Raw genomic sequence first — 22,957 nt, 5'->3', positions numbered from 1 at the left:
GACATTTTGATTTAAAGTTTCTTGTCACCTCTAAATTTTTAAGAGCAATTGCAATAACTTCATTCACGCTTGAGGAGAAGGTCAGGCAGTTAGAAAAATCACAAGGGACTTTTAACAATATATATTTTTTACCACCTTATAACATTGTATTGTTGGTGTTCTGCAGAAATCATTACTGTCACTGTCAAAATCTTTTCTCTGTCAGCTCTCCCTGAAGAATATGAGTGTTTTTTGGTCTAACAAGGAACTTTCAATCCCACAGGTGCTGGGATGTTGACGGAAATCAGACCTCGTAGGCAGGACCTCCTCAAAACCAGTGTAAACCCCCCATGATTAAATTTCACATCAAACCTTCATGATCACACCTTCTTATGCATGCACGAGTGACTCTGCACATGGCCAGCTAAGGGATGTTTGAGAATATTTCTTAACTGTTGCATCAGTCCCAGCCCTAGCTAACTTCATTCCATTAACGTTGTTTTTAAGAGATTGCAATAAAGAGATAAAGTATCTTGCTATCTGTGGAAATGTATACCTCTGCAGGGGGAAAATGCCCTTTGGAAAGACAAAAGTAGCTAAACAAGAGCTTCATTTCATGCATCATCCAAATCAGCAGTGAGCAAATGAAAACAGCTAAACAAACATGAGTGTTTTCCTACACAAAGCTGGAGCTGGGGGCCCCTCTCAAAAGCCTAGAGGAGTGAGCTCATAGTGTTCAGCTACAGTGCATTTGATTTCATTTCAGAGTTATAAGGCATTTTTTTGCTATGACAGTACAGTTATGTGTTTACCATTATGTCACCACAGGTTTGATGTCACACTCCTGTTTATTGCTCAGTGTTATTTTTCTGGTTTCACGCCAGACAGTAAGGCACACACACCTTGCGTAATTTATACAGTGGCTAAAGTCATGCAAGACACAGGCAAGGGCAACACAACAAATATTAACAGTAACACAAGCAAGGGGCTATTTACATTTTCCCAGCATGCTTCTGGCACTACAGTATATTGCCAATTCTCATACATCTGGCGTGACACTCACGCTTTCAGTCTCTCGTGCTCTTGCCAGAAATCTTACAGCAAATCTTTATTATTCAATAACAAGCTCCAAAATTAGCCACGTCAAAAGTGTTGGGGTAGTTTGCAATAGTGGTGTACCATACTGCAATATTTGGTATCGATCCAGTACCAAGTAAATACAGGGCTAGTATTGCCAATACCAATACTGATAGTAATACTTACTTATAAAAGCAGCTTATGTACTGTCATGTAGGGGAGAGCAGTGTGTCATGATTTATGTGGTGATTACATCATCAATATGCTAAATCTGAGTACATTTTCCTGACCACTACAGGATTACGTGGTTTTTGTCTTTGGCATCCAGGCTGCTTGCCGAGAGAAATTCCTGGTCATCCTGGACAGTTTGCAAGGGGAATTATTTAATTATAGGCGCCAATGCCTGATTTGTTAGAAACACGTAATTTAATTAGGGAATATTATGAGAATTAAGATCATGTGCGTATTTTTTGCTTTGCATGCAGTTGAATCTTTGCTTTACTATACAGAAAGTACTTGTAAAATCACGTTGGGACACTAGGAGGTGCATGGTGTACTTATTACTGTGGCTAACTTCTGACTAAGGGGTTAAGCACCAAAAGGGTTTATGAACAGGTAAACAATACAACACGACATGTCCCCTTACGACCAAAGTACAAACCGCAGCTTCGATATGAACACGGGCTTTCGTTTTCTACGCTTAAATATAGAACTGTCATTTGGCACCATGGTTATTTTCTTTTCCCTTCTATTCCTTTATTGTTAGGGCTATGAAAATTCTGAGGATTCATTTGTTGCAGAAGTGATCCGAGCGAGAGGTATCCATCTTCCTTATCTCCGTCAAGGATCTTTGCAATACTTGGCTCGGCTTTGGGTACAGTCGATCTCAGCTTCGTCTGATCGGAGGAAGCAGAAGAGCAGGACATAAAGAGAAATAACACAAAGGCATAAACATGTTGCACTGCCTCGCCGGATGGATCGGCGCTGTTATTTATTACCTGTTTGCATTACTTGTGATCGCATTTGCATGTTACTGTTTGTACATAAAGTACATTCATATGAAGTATGATCATATACCCGGACCACCACGAGACAGGTAAGACGCTTAATAATATTTTCGATTAATAATAATCAGCATAGTCAGATGATGACCTCATCATCTTTACGCTTTTCGCTATAGAAATTTCACTTTTTGTAAACTTTATGTAAACTCTTTACCTTGCAGGACAGCCTCTTAATCCATTAGTCTGTTTTAAACAACGTTTTCATCTAAATAATTTCACCAATAATTTACGCCGGAACATGCTGGAAAAATGTGAAAGCTCTTGTTTGTGTAATTGTGGATATTTATCGTGTTTCCAATTGTCACGGGCGCTCTTGCCTGTCATGCGTGAACCTTGTCCGATCTTTGCGTGTCTGTAGCCGGTGTATAATTTACCCCCCGTGTGTGTCATACTGTTCGGCTTTTGAAAAAGGCATATGACCAAAATTAGAGAAAGATTTATTATACTGAACTTGACGGTTTTTGCATCTAATCTGAAATATCTTGAAATATCTTGCAACCACTATCTATTTGGCAACATCGATAGGCAATTTTGCAAGATGGTGGATTTCTCCAAGGTGACCGAAACATTGTGACGTCAGGTTGATCAGATAAAGGCTGATTGAGTGACCCTCTTAGCCAATGAAAGAGAAGTTAGTCGTTCCAAGAGCTTCATTTCTCAAATATTGAATCTGTACAACAAAAGTTTCAAAAAAGTCATTCAAGTCCTGAACAAGATTGGTTGCCCACATATAACAAGACAACCATGGGGGATCGGTTCAACAGCTGGAATTGCTCTCCAAATTAGTTCTGGGCAGGGCAAGAACTTGTCTTGACAAGGTCTTGTTGTCTGTGACAATATCCACGGACTGAAAGCCTACTCCACGGTGACCAAGTCATTCATCAGCAAGAAGAATGAAAAGGCTAGACTATCCCTTTGCTAAGGAGCATGTTAATTGTGTGGGAAGAGGATATCTGGTCCAAAGTTAATTTAAGTGATGAAAGCAAGTTTAATTTAGTTGTTTCAGATGGGAAACATTATTTGTGGTGTTGAATTGAGGAAAGACTCCACCAAAGTGTCTAAAGAAGTCAGTAAAGTTGGGAGGGGTAGGTGTGCTGGTGTGGGGTATGTTCTCTGTCGCAGGAGTCTGACCTCTCATACGCCTACATGGTGAATGCTAATGAGTATCAGAACCTCCTTCAGCAACATGCGGATCCTTCCCTACAAACATCACCTAGTCAGCCAGTCATCTTTATACAAGACGATGCCCCTTACCACACTGCCAAATGGGTGAAGCAATTCCTCAAAGCTGAGAACAACAAGGTGAGGCTATGGCCAGCCCAGAGTCCTGATCACAACCCTATGGAGAATCTTTGGAAGGTAATTGGTGACAAAATGATGGCAAACAAACCCACTACAGCTTCCAAAGTGTGGAAGATACTGGAAGGCGAGTCAAACAAAATCAAGTCAGAGCAGTGTGAGAAATTGGTTATATCCTGCGGGCACTGATGTGCCAGTTATTGAAAGCAAGGGCCTCTATGCTTCCTATTCATTTCTGAAAGTTGTTACCATCAAAAAAGTTGACAGAATTCATTGGTAGGGTTCTTCTACAAAAAAAAATAATGGTTCTCTAATTTTGATCGCATAATTTGTCATGTTTCCAATTGTCATGGGTGCAACCGGCCTTTTTTTGGGACTTGAATGACTTTTTAAAAAGTTTTATTGTACATATTCAATATTTGAGAAATGAAGCTCTTGGAAAGACTACTCTTCCATTGACTAAGAGGCTCAATCCATCAACCTGATGTTACAGTGTTTTAGTCACCTTGGAGAGATTCACCATCTAGCAAAATTGCCTATCAGTGTTGCCAAATAGATTTCAGATATTTCAGATTAGATTCAAAAACCATCAAGTTCAGTATAATAAATCTTTCTCTAATTTGAACCATTTATTTTGTGATGTGGCATAGCTTTTACAGATGAAATATGATTAAAATACATCTCTTCTATTCGTGTGTAAATAACTTTGAATTTGGATAAGCAGTGACTTTTCATATTACAAAAACACCTCATTCTCTAATTTTGATTGCTACTGTATATACTCAAATGACTGATGGCTAATGAATACCTTTGGATGAAAGCATCACTGTTCTAGGTGTGCCTTTATCCTAAAGGTTGATAACATTCCTATGTGTGGATCCCTTTCAGCTTTTTCTTAGGACAATCCCCTTCAATACTAAGACGATTCAAGGCAAACCAGTCAGTGCATGATTTATTCCTGGAATGGTGAGAAGACTCTCCAAAGGCTACTTTTGCAATGACATTTAACCGGGCTTAATTGATTGATTAATTGCCTAATTGCCTTTCACACCTTAAGCTGTTGGTCACATATTGGCATGCACTCTGCGCAGGTCTCTCAAGTATGGCCCTGTCTGCCGAATCAACATGCTGCATTACGTAGCCATAGCCGTCACAAGCCCAGAAGCCACAAAGGTGCCCAGACGTTGTACTACAGACTCCAGTGTTTCTGAAGGTTCTATTGAACATATGAATTCCTGAATAATTAACTCCTAAAAATGCCCTTATAAAACACACTATAAAGTTGATTTGGAAATGCCTGCTTATATGCAACTCATTCTTGCCTTTCCTTGATGCACAGGAATTTTTGATGTCATCAAAATACCCCAAGGATGCGTTTGTCTACAAAGGTCTCTGCAACTTGTTTGGGACAAGGTAATTTAAAAACACTGACAGTGGTGCCCTTTAAAGAAGGACCATACCATTCTAAGGGACTTTTAATTTAATGATGACTTCTTTTCATTCATAATCATTCCATGACTATGGTTCTACCATGGGTTTATTAAATAAGACCCTAACAAAATGAGACCTAGAACCTTTCCCACACAAGGAGTGCTGGACCACATCTTCAGCTGGAACAGCTTAGCCTTGGCAGAGATCTCAGGAGTCAGCAACGGGGAATGGGGGCACAGGGTTTAACTAGGTTACCCCTAGGTGGGGATTATCATTACTCAATTGATTAATGAGGTCAGTTTAGTACCTCTGTAGTAGTGGCCTGGCACCATCCACATAATACTGATATAACACAAGTGTTGCTGCATGTTCCTCAGCATTAGCCTGCCTTCATGTTGTATACAATTAATGAGGAGTTTTAGAAGTAAAAAAAATCTATTTATTGAAAATATACACATGCTGCATATATAATTTTTGCTTTGATTTGTGGATTTTTTCAGAGTAAGACATAAAATGTTTCTTTATAGAACCCAAGGGAAACACTTTCATAAACAGGAGTGAGGAACAAACAGAGAAAGCATGATGGGTGTGAGATGTGCAAATGGGCCACAAGGTTGGCTGTGTGCTTAGGCATGTGAGAGCAGACTCCTGACTTTGCCCCAGTCCCCAGATGTTTCCACCTGTTATTGTGTCATCATCCAGTGTTGGCCTGCTAGCAGAGCACCTACCCTGTATTCACTTACCTTGCTCTCTTGATAACTTTACATGCAATTGTCTTTTTGTTTAACCTGCCTCTTTTTCCTGTGAACTTCCTCTGATTCTGGTTACAGATAACTAGATAAAACATAATATGAAATATCCAAAAAACTAAATAAAATTTTGATTTAATTTCAGTTTGATTTCAATGTAGATTTCTGGGAAATGGCCTGGTTACGGACACAGACCATGATCACTGGTACAAACAGCGCCGGATTATGGACCCCGCCTTTAGCAATACGTAAGGACAGCCACTGTCTGCCATGACATCTCTCTTCACTGCTTAGATATATCTCATACCATCTCATCAAAGGCCATAACTGTGTCATTTGCCTTCACAAGCACTGCATTATCTTATTTGTACACTGTATTTTTGCCAAGGAGTTACTGTAAAACGCTTGGGTATTTGAACGTAAGCTGCTCTTGTACGATGCCTGCCAAAGGCACACTATTAATGTACTTTGGTAAAAGTTGTTGGTGAGAAACGCTGTTTGTGACAGGTACCTGAGGGGGTTAATGGAGACCTTTGATGAGCGTGCGGAGTTTCTGGTAGAGAAGCTGGAACAAGCTGCGAAGAACAACACATCTGTGCACATGCACAGCCTGGTCAACTGTGTTACCCTTAGTGTCATTGCCAAGGTGCTGCCACCTCTCTCTTTGTCTGTGTATCTGTTTGATCCTTCTCTCTTCATTGAAACTATATTTTTTTCTGTAGTTTTGTTTCCCAATCTGGTCTTCGGGGACCCACAGATAGTCTATGTATTGTAGACTGTCTAGCAGAGAGCTGGGAGGGAGCAAAAACATGGACCGTCTGTGGGCCACCAAGGACTAGGTTGGGAGCACACTATTCTATAAAAGTCTTTCTTGCACAAGTAATTCTAAGGGGTTTTTGGATGGAGAAAGAGGAGAAACGAGAAAAACAAGTAACAGAAATGCAGGCAGTAAAAACGAAAAACAGTAGAATAGATTTGAAATTGTAAGAGATAAAACGACCGACCATAAAATAAAAGTGGATTTAAATAGTCTGAATAGGCAATCAACCAGCTGTACTCCCTTTCAACTGTAAGGTCTTACCAACTGTTTTTGTTTCTATTGTAATTTTTAGAAGTTGGTTGCTATTAGACAATTTAAAGATTCTGTATGGTGTGTAACTGAAGAGTAAATCCTTTAAATGTTCACTTTAAAAGTTGCACCATCTGGAGACACAGATATGTAGAGCTGTATTATCAGCAAAGCTATGGAGGTGTGGTGGAGTGGCGGCTCTGAGGCTATGGATCTGTGGCAGCAAGTGGAAGGTTGCTTGTTCTAATCTTCTCAATGCCCAGAGTGATTCTACTCTGTTGGGCCCTTGAGCAAGGCTGTTAACCTGCAATTGATTTGTCCTGGATGTGACGTTAATCTACAATCAGTGCATGCTCCTCATCTCCTCCTCCTATAGAACTGTATTCCATGCCCCTAAGGGGAGTAGGTATAGGCTAAAAAGAATTAGGCCTAATATATAGCCTTGAGGCACACCACAGGAGGAATGACCATCACATATGATGTCCTTCCCATGAGAAATAACATAAAGCACAACTCCTGCAATACCAACCCAATGTTGTACTCTGTTCGGCAGAAACTTGTCAATTGTGCAAAAGGTTGCACTAAAATGTAACAGTGGCACTGATTTGTTTCGTGTATCTCTATCCAATCATACTTAGGTGTTCTTGTTTTCCCACCTTATCCATTCATACTCATGTCATAACCTTTGTTTACCTTGTCCGTTCATATTCAAGTCATTGCTCATTGGAGTTTCGCTTACAGAAAAATTATCCTTGGGCAATACCAGAAAAATGATTGGTTCAGAGAGATGACCAATCAGATTGTAGTAGAGGTGGGACCAAGACATCTGATTAGTTGGTCCCGTCTCCTCTGGTAGCTTGCACCCACCTTCTCTGCAATCTGATTTGTTATCTCTCTGAACCAATCTTTTTTAATTCTGTCCTCAGAACATTTTTCTCTAAGTAAAACTCCCATGCGCCAGGCCATCCGCCTTATTGACTAATTGTTTTTCAGGTCGCCTTTGGTATTGATGTGAATTTGCTAGAAACTGAGTCTCCATTTCCCAAGGCCATAGAAACATGCTTGAAGGGTATGGTGCACCAATTCAGAGATCCAATGATACAGGTGAGGAAATTTGGTTAATTTGCTGAAATGAGTGGAAAACACTAAATGTCATGATAATTTTCTTTAACGTGTCACTCTCATCCATTTGTCAATGTTTAGTGGAAGCCGTGGATGTGGAGTTTTATTAAAGAGGTGAAGGAGGCCGTACAATTTCTACGTAGATCTGGGGAAGAGTGTATCAGGGAGAGGAAGAATGCTATCAAGAATGGGGAGGAGGTGCCAAAGGACATCCTTACACAGATACTGAAATCCGCCGGTATGTTCACACGCCTCAAAGTGCTCCCTGGAAGAAATATGGGTAATAGCAGTTCTTGTTGCTATTAATACACATCTAACCCAGATACACAATAGCCCTCGATCATGTGACTGTTACTCCATGCCATCTTAGTAATTCACACTTTGTTTCGTCATTTGTTTTAACAGAACTAGAGGAGCATGATGATCATGAGCAAATGTTGGACAACTTCCTTACTTTCTTTATAGCCGGTGAGGCACTTCATTGTGCTTTTTGGAACATTTCCTGTTCCCTAATGGAACTTTGGCAGAACATAGTACATGTTTATGCTGAAAGAGTCTGTGATGTCAGATCAGTGTATGAAGCAGTTTCAGTATGACCTTCATCTATTTTACTTTTTGCAGGGCAAGAAACCACAGCTAATCAGTTGTCCTTTGCTATAATGGAACTAGGAAGGCACCCTGAAATACTAAAGAAGTATGAAAAAAGCTATATCCAAAAATGAAACATTTTCTTTGGGAAATGCATTGTACTTTCCACATATATAACATAGAACTATATAGGAAACCTGAAACTGTAGGTGATATTTTTTTATAGACTCAGGCAGGAGGTGGATGATGTCCTGGGTCTAAGGCAAGACATTCAGTATGAAGACCTGGGGAAGCTGACCTACATGTCCCAGGTAACATTGACACAGCAGAAAAGCACAATTATACTAGTGCTTAGAAAATTGGTAGCATACTTTCAGTAACTATTGGAGAATGACTGATGATTGATATTCACAGGTCCTAAAGGAAACACTCAGATTGTACCCCACAGCTCCTGGAACATCACGGTGGATTGCTGAAGACATGGTCATAGAAGGAATTCACATTCCCGGAGGGCTTACAGTTGCAGTTAAGTTTTTTGCAATTGTTTGTTAAAAGTTTAACAAAAACCATTATGTTCTCTATGTACTCAGTTGTTGGTTTCTGTATGTATGTTAAGTGATTTTTTTACATTCCATCACTGCTAAGTTATGTTCAGCTTCTCCTCTTGTCCTTTTATCTCTTGGAAATATCTAGGTGAACTCATATGTGGCAGGGAGGACAGAAGCTTTCTTCCCGGATCCACTGAAGTTTGATCCTGAAAGATTTCACCCTGACGCCCCAAAGTAGGTCTATGTATCTGATTTAGCATGGCGGCGGGTTAAAATCTTCCAGAACTGACTCAGCACACCCATATCGGCTCTCTGACGGTGCCTGTCTCTGTCGTCTCGCTTCAGGCCCTACTACACCTACTTTCCCTTTGCCCTGGGACCTCGGTCCTGCCTCGGGAAAACCTTCTCACAGGTGAGACTAAAGACATATTGTGTTCAGATAATTTACTCATGGTTAGCATGGTATTAACCAGCACGTGCATTATTTACTTTGAGCTAGCGTGTTGGTATTCATTGGAGCTGATGTGGTTCAATTGGTACTGCATATGTCTGGCCTCATTGATTTCTCTTTAAAATAGAATGTGGGAAGTTTGACAACAAGAAAGTTATAAAGTATTTTTGGCATTATAACAGCAGTAATAAAATGTGGCCTATAGACATTACTGGAACACGAGGCTGAGAGACTGCAAATATACAGCCAAAGAAAAGATACACTGTATGAGTGTTTAATATTATTATTATTATTATTATTATTCACTTTGCTTTTAATGATTTTACTATAATGCCTTAACCACTACACGCCCTGGAGCCCCATAGTGATTTATTACCCATGTTCTTTCTGTGCAGATGGAGGCAAAGGTTGTGCTGGCCAAACTGGTGCAGAGATTTCATTTCCACCTGGTCCCCGGCCAGTCCTTTGAGATCATGGATATGGGAACTCTGAGACCCCTCAGTGGAGTTCTCTGCAATATAAAATCACGAAGTCAGGCTTCCTAAGCCTGGGCCACCCAGTGCAACAGATCCTCACTTTACAGTCAGGATCTTAATTGCTAGAGGCAGGCTGTATTATTCATAGGAGCATGTAAGGTTTTACCTTAAAAAATAATCCACTCTATATACTTGTACTACTAAATATCGACTAATAATTACATTTAGGTCTAAATTTCCTGCATGGCTGGTACTCTGGCTTATTGGTTAGGACTGTTGCTACTGGCCTACACGGTCTGTGTACGTACTTCACATGTTTTCCTTCTAACATATGTGTGTGCCCTGTAGTGGACTGGCATGCCATCCAGACTGTTCCCCTGCCTCGTTTCTTGGGCCTCCTCTCCTGTAACCCTGAAAAATGATTAGAAGAGTGATGGATGGAATTCCAGATATTTTGTTGTTTTAATGAGTCATGTAATTGAATATGCAATGGGGTTCATATGCTGTGGTATATAAAACAATAATGAAAAAAATCAAATCATAAGCTGGGGCTTGGGGGCGTCTCAAAAGCCTAGAGGAGTCAAGGATCAGACAGGGTTCATGCAAGACACAGGCAAGGGCAACACAACAAATATTCACAGTAACACAAGCAAGGGGCTATTTATATTTTCCCAGCATGCTTCTGGCACTACAGTATATTGCCAATTCTCATGCATCTGGTGTGACACTCACACTTTCAGTCTGTCATGCTCTTGCCTGAAATCTTACAGCAAATCTATATTATTCCATAACAAGCTCCAAAATTAGCCACGTCAAAAGTGTTGGGGTAGTTTGCAATAGTGGTGTACCATACTGCAATATTTGGTATCGATCCAGTACCAAGTAAATACAGGGCTAGTATTGCTAATACCAATACTGATAGTGATACTTATAAAAGCAGCTTATGTACTGTCATGTAGGGGAGAGCAGTGTGTCATGATTTATGTGGTGATTACATCATCAATAAGCTAAATCTGAATACATTTTCATGACTACAGGATTATATGATTTTTGCTTTCCACTGTCAATTAGTTAATCATATGCATGTTAAAACTCAGGACAGACTTTAAGCAAAGTTTTTAGGTAAATATAAAATATACATATTTTAATTTGCAAACGTGAATTGTTATGGGAGAATGAATGTTTTAAGACTTAAATTCTTCTATTTCGGTTAGAGTTTTTCTTCAGTTTTTTTGTTCAAAAAGAATAACATGATAAAATAAAAGTTCTCTTTTCATTGCACTTATAGTAACGCAAGCTTCCGCTAACATGCTGTAGAGAAATCTTTTGCTATACAGAATACACAGTGTCAGCTGTTTCTAATTTCTTTCGACTCTGTACAGATATTCAAATATTTAACATTTTTTTCCAAGGAAGCATGAAGCGAAGGAGAGGTGATCCTTCACCCCTGGACATGACTACTCAGGAAGTTGATGATAAGAAGGACTATGACGTCATCTACTTAAATTTCCAAAAGGCTTTTGATGTTGTCCCCCACAAGAGGCTCCTACTTAAACTCAAAGCGACAGGTATTTCAGGAACTGTAGCGACCTGGATTGATAACTGGTTAACAGATAGGAAGCAGCGAGTAGTTATAAGAGGCACAATGTCACAGTGGGCCTGCGTTCATAGTGGGGTACCGCAGGGTTCAATTTTAGGACCACTATTGTTCCTAATTTACATAAATGATATAGACACCAATATATACAGTAAACTGGTGAAATCTGCAGATGACACCAAGGTGGGTGGTGTAGCAGATACTGAACTAGTGGCTCAGCAGCTACAGCGGTATCTTGATTTAATTAGTGACTGGGCCGATACCTGGCAGATGAAATTTTACATAGACAAATGTAAGGTACTCCATGTAGGAAGCAGAAATATAAAGTACAGGTATTTTATGGGTCCTACTGAAATAAAGTTAGCTGATTATGAGAAAGACCTTGGTGTGTATGTTGATGCTTCCATGTCCCATTCTTGCCAGTGTGAGGAAGCAATAAAAAAGGCCAATAGAATGTTGGGACATATCTCCAGGTGTGTGGAGTTTAAGTCAAGGGAGGTAATGCTAAGATTATACAATTCCTTGGTGAGACCTCACCTAGAATATTGTGTGCAGGTTTGGTCACCATATCTTAAAAAGGACATTGTGGCCTTAGAAAAGGTGCAGTGTAGGGTCACAAGAATGATTCCTGGTCTTAGAGGAATGTCATACGAGGAAAGGTTAGTTGAGCTAAATCTGTTCAGCCTCAAGCAAAGGAGACTGAGGGGGGACATGATCCAGATCTATAAGATTCTAACAGGTTTGGATGCAGTTCTACCAAATAGTTACTTCAGCATTAGTTCAAATACAAGAACTCGTGGCCATAGGTGGAAATTAGCGGGAGAACATTTCAAACTGGATTTAAGGAAGCACTTCTTTACACAGCGTGTAGTCAGAGTATGGAATAGTCTTCCTAATAACATAGTGCAAGCTGAATCCTTGGGTTCCTTTAAATCAGAGCTAGATAGGATTTTAACAACTCTGAGCTATTAGTTAAGTTCTCCCCAAGCGAGCTTGATGGGCCGAATGGCCTCCTCTCATTTGTATAGTTCTTATGTTCTTATGACTAAAATATTACTTTCCCCACTATATAAGCTACCTGGATATTCTTTGCATCTCTGAAAGGACTCTGCCAGACACCTGTGTCTATGTCCGGGGTTCTGGGTCTGTCTGAGGGGTTTCCCTCTCTTCCTTTCTTTTACAGCTCGGGAGTTCCCTTTTTCGTGGTTTTTCATGTGTTTGTATAAATTGGTGGCATTGCCACAGTAGCGGATAGCCATTCCTAAACACATCGCAGTTTGCGATGTTTTCATTTGCAGCCGTAAAATATCTGGACAGGACGCTCCCTTTGCTGTCTGCCATGCCATCACGTTGTCACTCACTGCAGTCTACACCCGTCTTTTCAGCACCACTGAATCACGTGACGTCACGACAAGAAAACACAGCAGAGGAGGGGAGGAAGAGTAAAGTGTGCATGTAAGATGTGAAAGGAGTGGTTTTTGAAGAGACATGTCTACTTTTTGATTAAATGGGAGCAACGTACTGAACGTAGTGGAGAGAAACTGAAAAGTATCGACCCCATTACGCTAATATCGATACTATCGGTATTTGGATCGATTCGCCCACCCCTAGTTTGCAAACCCTACAGAGTATTTACAAGGTAATTAAAGTGTATACATACATGTTAATTAGTGTGCAGACTTGTCTCTGACCAAAGTTGGCAACCCTGATGTCTATCGTTATTTGTCCTGAGAGCCCTGTAAGTTAAATCGAACAACAGTCTTAAAAGTGAACATGTAGGCTATCATCAGAGATATAGTTAAAGAATTAATTTGATGAGATTTGTTTTTTCCTCGTGGCCTAAAGTATGTCTTACCTTGTTTTTGACATCCCATATGGCTGGTTGCCGTGAGAAATTCCTGGTCATCCTGGACAGTTTGCAAGGGGAATTATTTAATTATAGGCGCCACTGCCTGATTTGTTAGAAACATGTCATTTAATTATGGAATATTATGAGGATTAAGATCATGTGCGTATTTTTTGCTTTGCAGTTGTATCCTTGCTTTACTGTACAGTAAGTACTTGTAAAATCACTTTGGGACACTACAAGGGGGTGTACTATATATGACCAAGGAGTTAAGCATCAAACAGGCTTGACAAGTATAATTTGACCTAAAATGGACTCCGTAGTAGGTTTATGAACGGGTAAACAATACAACACCCCTTACGACCAAAGTAGAAACTGCAGCTTCTGAACACGGGCTTTTGTTTTCAATGCTTAAAATGTAGAACTGTCATTGGGCACCACGATTTTTCTTTTCCCTTCTATTCCTTTGTTTTTAAGGGCCATAGAAATTCTGCGAATTCATTTGTTGCAGCTTTCTTTCTTTTTTTTTCGGAAAAATGGTAGTATAAAGTGATCCGTGCGAGCGGTATCCATCTTCCTTATCTCCCTCAAGTACCTTTGCAATACTTGGCTCGGCTTTGGGTACAGTCGATCTCAGCTTCGTCTGATCGGAGGAAGCAGAAGAGCAGGACATAGAGAAATAACACAAAGGCATAAACATGTTGCACAGCCTCGCCGGATGGATCGGCGCTGTTATTTATTACCTGTTTGCATTACTTGTGATCGCATTTGCATGTTACTGTTTGTACATAAAGTACATTCATATGAAGTATGATCATATACCTGGACCACCACGAGACAGGTAAAATGACGCTTAATAATATTTTCGACTTTGGAAAACGATATTAATAATAATCAGCGTAGTCAGATGATGACCTCATCATCTTTACGCTTTTCGCTATAGAAATTTCACTTTTTGTAAACTTTATGTAAACTCTTTACCTTGCAGGATAGCCTCTTAATCGATTAGTCTGTTTTAAACCCCGTTTTCATCTAAATAATTTCACCACTGCAACTGATCTCTTTTGGGATTTGAGTATAATTATTTGTATAGTTGCGCCGGAACATGCTGTAAAAATGTAAAAATCCTTGTTTGTGTAATTGTAATATTTATCGTGTTTCCGATTGTCACGGGCGCTTTTGCCTGTCATGTGTGAACCTTGTCCGATTTTTTCTTGTCTTTAATCGGTTTATAAGCTGTTAGCGCAGCTGCCTCCCATCAGGAAGGGCGTGGGTTCGGTCCTAGGTCCGAAATGTGTGGAGTTCGCACGCTCTCCCCGTGTTAATCTTTGATTAGTGTGTCGGCGACTGCCCAAGCTTGGTTCTTGTTTGCACCCATTGTTCGCGGGATAGGCTTCGGTCCCCCTGCGGTTTCAGAAGATGGATGAATGGATAAATTACCCCCCGTGTGTATCATACTGTCCGGCTTTGGTTCCGCGTTGTCTTGGTTTGCTGCACTTTACAATACATACCGTGGTGATGAAAACAAGAGACACTTTCATAATATCCAAAATTACAGTTTATCCGAATTTAAAGTTCTTCTAGGAGAGATCTTCGGTTAAAGCTATGCCACATCACAAAATAAATGGCTTAAACAAGAAATTTGAAGTAGGCGTATGATCAAAATTAGACAGTGATTTGTTATACTGAACTTGGCGATTTTTGGATCTAATCTAAAATATCTGGTAACACCAATCAATTTGGTAAAATTGGTAGCCATTTTGCAAGATGGTGTATCTCTCCAAGGTGACCGAAACACTGTGACATCAGGTTGATCAGTTGAAGGCCGATGGAGTGGCCGTCTTAGCCAATGGAAGTGAAGTTAGTTATACCAAGAGTTTAATTTCTCTGCCAAATGTGTGAAGCAATTCCTCAAAGCTGAGAACACCAAGGTGATGCTATGGCCAGCCCAGAATCCTGATCACAACCCTATGGAGAATCTCTGGAAGGTAATTGGTGACAAAATGATGGCAAACAAACCCACTACAGTTTCCAAAGTGTGGAAGATACTGGAAAGCGAGTCAAACAAAATCAAGTCAGAGCAGTGTGAGAAATTGGTTATATCCTGTGGGCACTGATGTGCCAGTTATTGAAAGCAAGGGCCTCTATGCTTCCTATTCATTTCTGAAAGTTGTAACCATCAAAAAAGTTGACAGAATTCAATGGTAGGGTTCTTTTACAAAAAAATTTACGGTTCTCTAATTTTGATCACATAACTTGTCATGCCCTTCCCCTGTTTTAAAGCGCTTTAGAACAACACGCACCAACACCACATATGAGCGGGCGGAGGGAAGCATGGGGTCTTTTCACATCCCCGTTCTCTGTTCACCATCTGGGGCCGGGGGCTGGGTCTGGGTCTGGTGGGCTTCTCGGCTGCTGCGGGGTCCGGGGTGGTCTTCTTGTCCCCATGCCAGAGGAAAAAAAAAGGGGTCCATCTCCGGGGTCTGGTGGCGGATTGCCCCTCTGGGGGTGGTGGTGCCTGGATCTCGGAGTATAGAGTATACACTCACCTAAAGAATTATTAGGAGCACCTGTTCAATTTCTCATTAATGCAATTAACTAATCAACCAATCACATGGCAGTTGCTTCAATGCGTTTAGGGGTGTGGTCCTGGTCAAGACAATCTCCTGAACTCAAAACTGAATGTCAGAATGGGAAAGAAAGGTGATCTCAGCAATTTTGAGCGTGGCATGGTTGTTGGTGCCAGACGGGCCGGTCTGAGTATTTCACAATCTGCTCAGTTACTGGGATTTTCACACACAACCATTTCTAGGGTTTACAAAGAATGGTGTGCAAAGGGAAAAACATCCAGTATGCGGCAGTCCTGTGGGCGAAAATGCCTTGTTGATGCTAGAGGTCAGAGGAGAATGGGCCGACTGATTCAAGCTGATAGAAGAGCAACTTTGACTGAAATAACCACTCGTTACAACCAAGGTATGCAGCAAAGCATTTTGAAGCCACAACACGCACAACCTTGAGGCGGATGGGCTACAACAGCAGAAGACCCCACCGGGTACCACTCATCTCCACTACAAATAGGAAAAAGAGGCTACAATTTGCACGAGCTCACCAAAATTGGACAGTTGAAGACTGGAAAAATGTTGCCTGGTCTGATGAGTCTCGATTTCTCTTGAGACATTCAAATGGTAGAGTCAGAATTTGGCGTAAACAGAATGAGAACATGGATCCATCATGCCTTGTTACCACTGTGCAGGCTGGTGGTGGTGGTGTAAAGGTGTGGGGGATGTTTTCTTGGCACACTTTAGGCCCCTTAGTGCCAATTGGGCATCATTTAAATGCCACGGCCTACCTGAGCATTGTTTCTGACCATGTCCATCCCTTTATGACCTCCATGTACCCATCCTCTGATGGCTACTTCCAGCAGGATAATGCACCTTGTCACAAAGCTCGATTCATTTCAAATTGGTTTCTTGAACATGACAATGAGTTCACTGTACTAAAATGGCCCCCACAGTCACCAGATCTCAACCCAATAGAGCATCTTTGGGATGTGGTGGAATGGGGGCTTCGTGCCCTGGATGTGTATCCCACAAATCTCCATCAACTGCAAGATGCTATCCTATCAATATGGGCCAACATTTCTAAAGAATGCTTTCGGCACCTTGTTGAATCAATGCCACGTAGAATTAAGGCAGTTCTGAAGGCGAAAGGGGGTCAAACACCGTGTTCCTAATAATCCTTTAGGTGAGTGTATATACTCAAATGACTGATGGATAATGAATACCTTTGGATGAGGCCACTGTTGGTAGGTGTCCCGTTATGGTAAAGGTTGATAACATTCCTATGTGTGGATCCCTTTCAGCTTTTTCTTAGGACAGTGCCCTACAATGCTAAGACAATTCAAGGCAAACAAGTCGATGCATGATTTATTCCTGGAATGGTGAGAACTCCACAGTCTACTTTTGCAATGCCATTTAACCGGGCTTAATTGATTGATGAATTCACACCTTTTAGCTCTTGGTCACATATTGGCATGCACTCTGCGCAGGTCTCTCAAGTATGGCCCTGTCTGCCGACTCAACATACTGCATTCCGTAGCCATAACCGTCGCAAGCCCAGAAGCCACAAAGGTGCCCAGACATTATACTACAGACTCCAGTGTTTCTGAAGGTTTTATTGAACATATGAATTCCTAAAAATGATAAAATGTCCTTATAAAACACACTATAAAGTTGATTTGGAAATGCCTGCTTATATGCAACTCATTCTTGCCTTTCCTTGATGCACAGGAATTCTTGATGTCATCAAAATACCCCAAGGATGCTTTTGTCTACAAAAAGCTCTTCAACTTGTTTGGGACAAGGTAATTTAAAAACACTGACAGTGGTGCCCTTTAAAGAAGGACCATACCTTTATAAAGAAGAGTTCATTATAAAGGGACTTTTCATTTCATGATGACTTCTTTTCTTTCATAATCATTCAATGACTATGGTTCTTCCATGAGTTTATTACATAAGAACCTAACAAAATGAGACCTAGAACCTCAGCAACGTGGAATGGGGGCACAGGGATTAACTAGGTCACCCCTAGGTGGGGATTATCATTACTCAATTGATTGAGGTCAGTTTAGTACCTCTGTAGTAGTGGGCTGGCACCATCCACATAATACTGATATAACACAAGTGTTGCTGCATGTTCCTCAGCATTAGCCTGCCTTCATGTTGTATACAATTAATGAGCTTTAGAAGTAAAAAAAAAAAATCTATTTATTGAAAATATACACATGCTGCATATATAATTTTTGCTTTGATTTGTGGATTTTTTCATGATGGGTGTGAGATGTGCAAATGGGTCACAAGGTTGGCTGTGTGCTTAGGCATGTGAGAGCAGACTCCTGACTTTGCCCCAGTCCCCAGATGTTTCCACCTGTTATTGTGTCATCATCCAGTGTTGGCCTGCTAGCAGAGCACCTACCCTGTATTCACTTACCTTGCTCTCTTGATAACTTTACATGCAATTGTCTTTTTGTTTAACCTGCCTCTTTTTCCTGTGAACTTCCTCTAATTCTGGTTACTGAAAGTTAGACAAAACAACACACGAAATCTCCAAAAAATGAAATATTTTTTAAGTTTAAAAATTTTGATTTCAGTTTGTTTTCAATTCAGATTTCTGGGAAATGGCCTGGTTACGGACACAGACCATGATCACTGGTACAAACAGCGCCGGATTATGGACCCCGCTTTTAGCAATACGTAAGGACAGCCACTGTCTGCCATGACATCTTTCTTCACTGCTTAGATATATCTTATACCATCTCATCAAAGGCCATAACTGTTTAATTTGCCCTCACAAGCACTGCATTATCTTATTTGTAGACTGTATTTTTGCCAAGGAATTACTGTAAAACTCCTCACAGCTGATTTTCCCAAAGCAAAAGATAATGTTAAAAAAAGAAAAAAAGCAATTTTTGTACTTTGGTAAAAGCTGTTGGTGAGAAACGCTGTTTGTGACAGGTACCTGAGGGGGTTAATGGAGACCTTTAATGAGCGTGTGGAGTTTCTGGTAGAGAAGCTGGAAGAAGCTGCGAAGAACAACACATCTGTGCACATGCACAGCCTGGTCAACTGTGTTACCCTTAGTGTCATTGCCAAGGTGCTGCCACCTCTCTCTTTGTCTGTGTATCTGTTTGATCCTTCTCTCTTCATTCAAATTATATTTTTTTTCTGTAGTTTCGTTTCCCAATCTGGTCTTCGGGGACCCACAGATAGTCTATGTATTGTAGACTGTCTAGCAGAGAGCTGGGAGGGAGCAAAAACATGAATCGTCTGTGGGCCCCCAACGACTAGGTTGGGAGAACACTATTCTATAAAAGACTTTCTTGCACAAGTAATTCAAAGGGGTTTTTGGGTTGAGAAAGAGGAGAAACGAGAAAAACAAGTAAGAGAAATGCAGGCAGTAAAAACGGAAAACAGTAGAATAGATTTGAAATTATAAGAGATAAAGTGAGACCATAAAATAAAAGTGGATTTAAATAGTCTGAATAGGCAATCAACTAGCTGTACTCCCTTTCAACTGGAAGGTCTTTAAGATGTCTTACCAAATGATTTTGTTTCTATTGTAATTTTTAGAAGTTGGTTGCTATTAGACAATTCAAAGATTCTGGATGGTGTGTAACTGAAGAGTAAATCCTTTAAATGTTCACTTTAAAAGTAGCACCATCTGGAGACACAGATATGTAGAGCTGTATTATCAGCAAAGCTATGGAGGTGTGGTGGAGTGGCGGCTCTGAGGCTATGGATCTGTGCCAGCAAGTGGAAGGTTGCTGGTTCTAATCTTCTCAATGCCCAGAGTGATTCTACTCTGTTGGGCCCTTGAGCAAGGCTGTTAACCTGCAATTGATTTGTCCTGGGTATGACGTTAATCTACAATCAGTGCATGCTCCTCATCTCCTCCTCCTATAGAACTGTATTCCATGCCCCTAAGGGGAGTAGGTATAGGCTGAAAAGAATTAGGCCTAATATATAGCCTTGAGGCACACCACAGGAGGAATAACCATCACATATGATGTCCTTCCCAAGAGGCATAACATAAAGCACAACTCCTGCAATACCAACCCAATGTTGTACTCTGTTCAGCAGAAAGGTTGCAGTATAATGTAACAGTAGCACTGATTTGTTTCATGTATCTCTATCCATTCATACTTAGATGTTCTTGTTTTCCCACTCTATCCATTCATTCTCATGTCATGACCCTTGTTAACCTTGTCCGTTCATATTCAAGTAATTGCTCGTTGGAGTTTTACTTACAGAAAAATGGTCCTTGGGCAACACCAAAAAAACGATTGGCTCAGTGAGAGAACCAATCAGATTTTAGAGGAGGTGGGACCAAGACATCTGATTAGTTGGTCCTACACAGTTAGTCCTACACAGTGGGACCTCTACAGTCTGATTGGTTATCTCTCTGAACCAATGGTTTTTTTCATTTTGTCCTCAGAACTATTTTTGTGTAAGTAAAACTCCCATGAGCCAAGTCATCCATTTTATTCACTGATTGTTTTCAGGTTGCCTTTGGTATTGACGTGAATTTGCTAGAAACTGAGTCTCCATTTCCCAAGGCCATAGAAACATGCTTGAAGGGTATGGTGCACCATTTCAGAGATCCAATGGTACAGGTGAGGAAATTTGGCTAATTTGCTGAAATGAGTGTAAAACATTAAATGTCATGATCATTTTCTTTTAATGTATCACTTTCATCCATTTGTCAATGTTTAGTGGAAGCCGTGGATGTGGAGTTTTATTAAAGAGGTGAAGGAGGCCGTACAATTTCTACGTAGGACTGGGGAAGAGTGTATCAGGGAGAGGAAGAATGCTATCAAGAATGGGGAGGAGGTGCCAAAGGACATCCTTACACAGATACTGAAAACCGCTGGTATGTTCACACGCCTCAAAGTGCTCCCTGGAAGAAATATGGGTAATAGCGATTCTTGTTGCTATTAATACACATCTACCTAGGCCCTCGATCACGTGACTGTTACTCCATGCCACCTTAGTAATTCACACTTTGTTTCGTCATTTGTTTTAACAGAACTAGAGGAGCATGATGATCATGAGCAAATGTTGGACAACTTCCTTACTTTCTTTATAGCCGGTGAGGCACTTCATTGTGCTTTTTGGAACATTTCCTGTTCCCTAACGGAACTTTGGCAGAACATAGTACATGTCTTTGCTGCAAGAGTCTGTGATGTCAGATCAGTGTATGAAGCAGTTTCAGTATGACCTTCATCTATTTTACTTTTTGCAGGGCAAGAAACCACAGCTAATCAGTTGTCCTTTGCTATAATGGAACTAGGAAGGCACCCTGAAATACTAAAGAAGTATGAAAATGCTATATCCAAAAATGAAAGATTTTCTCTGGGAAATGCATTGTACTTTCCACATATATACATAGAACTATATAGGAAACCTGAAACTGTAGGTTTTTTTTATAGACTCAGGCAGGAGGTGGATGATGTCCTGGGTCTAAGGCAAGACATTCAGTATGAAGACCTGGGGAAGCTGACCTACATGTCTCAGGTAACATTGACACAGCAGAAAAGCACAATTATACTAGTGCTTAGAAAATTGGTAGCATACTTTCAGTAACTATTTGGAGAATGACTGATGATTGATATTCACAGGTCCTAAACGAGACACTCAGATTGTACCCCACAGCTCCTGGAACATCACGGTGGATTGCTGAAGACGTGGTCATAGAAGGAATTCACATTCCTGGAGGGCTTCCAGTTGCAGTTAAGTTCTTTAATTGTCGATTAAAAACTTTACGAAAAACCATTATGTTCTCTATGTACTCAGTTGTTGGTTTCTGTATGTATGTTAAGTGATTTTTTTTACATTCCATCACTGCTAAGTTATGTTCAGCTTCTCCTCTTGTCCTTTTTTCTCTTGGAAATATCTAGATGAGCTCATATGTGGCAGGGAGGACAGAAGCTTTCTTCCCGGATCCACTGAAGTTTGATCCTGAAAGATTTCACCCTGACGCCCCAAAGTAGGTCTATGTATCTGATTTAGCATGGCGGCGGGTTAAAAACCTCCAGAACTGACTCAGCACACCCATATCGGCTCCCTGACGGTGCCTGTCTCTGTCGTCTCACTTCAGGCCCTACTACACCTACTTTCCCTTTGCCCTGGGACCTCGGTCCTGCCTCGGGAAAACCTTCTCACAGGTGAGACTAAAGACATATTATGTTCAGATAATTTACTCATGGTTAGCATGGTATAAACCAGCACGTGCATTATTTACTCTGAGCTAGCCTGCTGGTGTCTCACATTATATAGTCCCATTTAGCACGAAATCATCTCCACGCATTATTTACTCTGAGCTAGCGTGTTGGTATTCATTGGAGCTGATGTGGTTCAGTTGGTACTGCATATGCCTGGCCTCATTGTTTTCTCTTTAAAATAGAATGTGGGATGTTTGACAACAAGAAAGTTATAAAGTATTTTTGGCGTTATAGCAGCAGTAATAAAATGTGGCCTATAGACATTACTGGAACACGAGGCTGAGAGACTGCAAATATTCAGCCAAAGAAAAGATACACTGTATGAGTGTTTAATATTATTATTATTATTATTATTATTATTATTATTATTCACTTTGCTTTTAATGATTTTACTATAATGCCTTAACCACTACATGGCCTGGAGCCCCATAATGATTTATTACCCATGTTCTTTCTGTGCAGATGGAGGCAAAGGTTGTGCTGGCCAAACTGGTGCAGAGATTTCATTTCCACCTGGTCCCCGGCCAGTCCTTTGAGATCATGGATATGGGAACTCTGAGACCCCTCAGTGGAGTTCTCTGCAATATAAAATCACGAAGTCAGGCTTCCTAAGCCTGGGCCACCCAGTGCAACAGATTTTCACTTTACAGTCAGGATCTTAATTGCTAGAGGCAGGCTGTATTCTTCATAGGAGCATGTAAGGTTTTACCTTAAAAAATCAACCACTCTATATACTCGTACTACTAAATATCGACTAATAAATACATTTAGGTCTAAATTTCCTGCATGACTGGTACTCTGGCTTATTGGTTAGGACTGTTGCTACTGGCCTACACGGTCTGTGTACGTACTTCACATGTTTTCCTTCTAACATATGTGTGT

At 40.7% G+C, this 22,957-nt stretch overlaps 1 protein-coding gene and 1 long non-coding RNA gene across 4 annotated transcripts; one reads left to right on the top strand and one right to left on the bottom strand.

Annotated features, from left to right (window-relative positions):
• Positions 1–1,905: 1,905 nt before the first annotated feature.
• On the bottom strand, positions 1,906–2,641 carry LOC140580884 (uncharacterized). Its single transcript, XR_011984044.1, has 2 exons — positions 2,438–2,641; positions 1,906–1,952 (listed from the first exon to the last, which is right to left on the bottom strand). It is a non-coding gene; the product is annotated as an uncharacterized lncRNA (long non-coding RNA).
• Positions 1,950–22,857, top strand: LOC111850949 (cholesterol 24-hydroxylase). 3 transcript variants are annotated; one of them, XM_072702552.1, is made up of 15 exons: positions 1,950–2,152; positions 17,159–17,236; positions 17,345–17,426; positions 17,586–17,659; positions 18,462–18,548; positions 18,810–18,948; positions 20,357–20,467; positions 20,568–20,724; positions 20,881–20,943; positions 21,097–21,169; positions 21,284–21,368; positions 21,473–21,583; positions 21,752–21,840; positions 21,952–22,018; positions 22,538–22,857. In XM_072702552.1, the coding sequence occupies exons 1-15, from the start codon at positions 2,010–2,012 to the stop codon at positions 22,685–22,687; spliced, it is 1,509 nt and encodes a 502-aa protein (XP_072558653.1). In that variant the 5' UTR covers positions 1,950–2,009; the 3' UTR covers positions 22,688–22,857. The 3 variants fall into 3 exon arrangements, with proteins under 3 accessions (XP_072558653.1, XP_072558654.1, XP_072558652.1); XM_072702553.1 differs by lacking the exons at positions 17,159–17,236; positions 17,345–17,426; positions 17,586–17,659; ... (9 more) ...; positions 21,952–22,018; positions 22,538–22,857 and adding exons at positions 4,308–4,385; positions 4,511–4,592; positions 4,759–4,832; ... (9 more) ...; positions 9,272–9,338; positions 9,773–11,134; XM_072702551.1 differs by lacking the exon at positions 1,950–2,152 and adding an exon at positions 13,596–14,137.
• The last annotated feature ends 100 nt before the right edge of the window (positions 22,858–22,957 follow it).

Source organism: Paramormyrops kingsleyae, chromosome 19, assembly GCF_048594095.1.
Source record: "Paramormyrops kingsleyae isolate MSU_618 chromosome 19, PKINGS_0.4, whole genome shotgun sequence".
NCBI classification, from domain to species: domain Eukaryota; kingdom Metazoa; phylum Chordata; class Actinopteri; order Osteoglossiformes; family Mormyridae; genus Paramormyrops; species Paramormyrops kingsleyae.
Note: the sequence above shows the minus strand (reverse complement) of the source record. Positions and strands in the feature narration are given on the sequence as shown.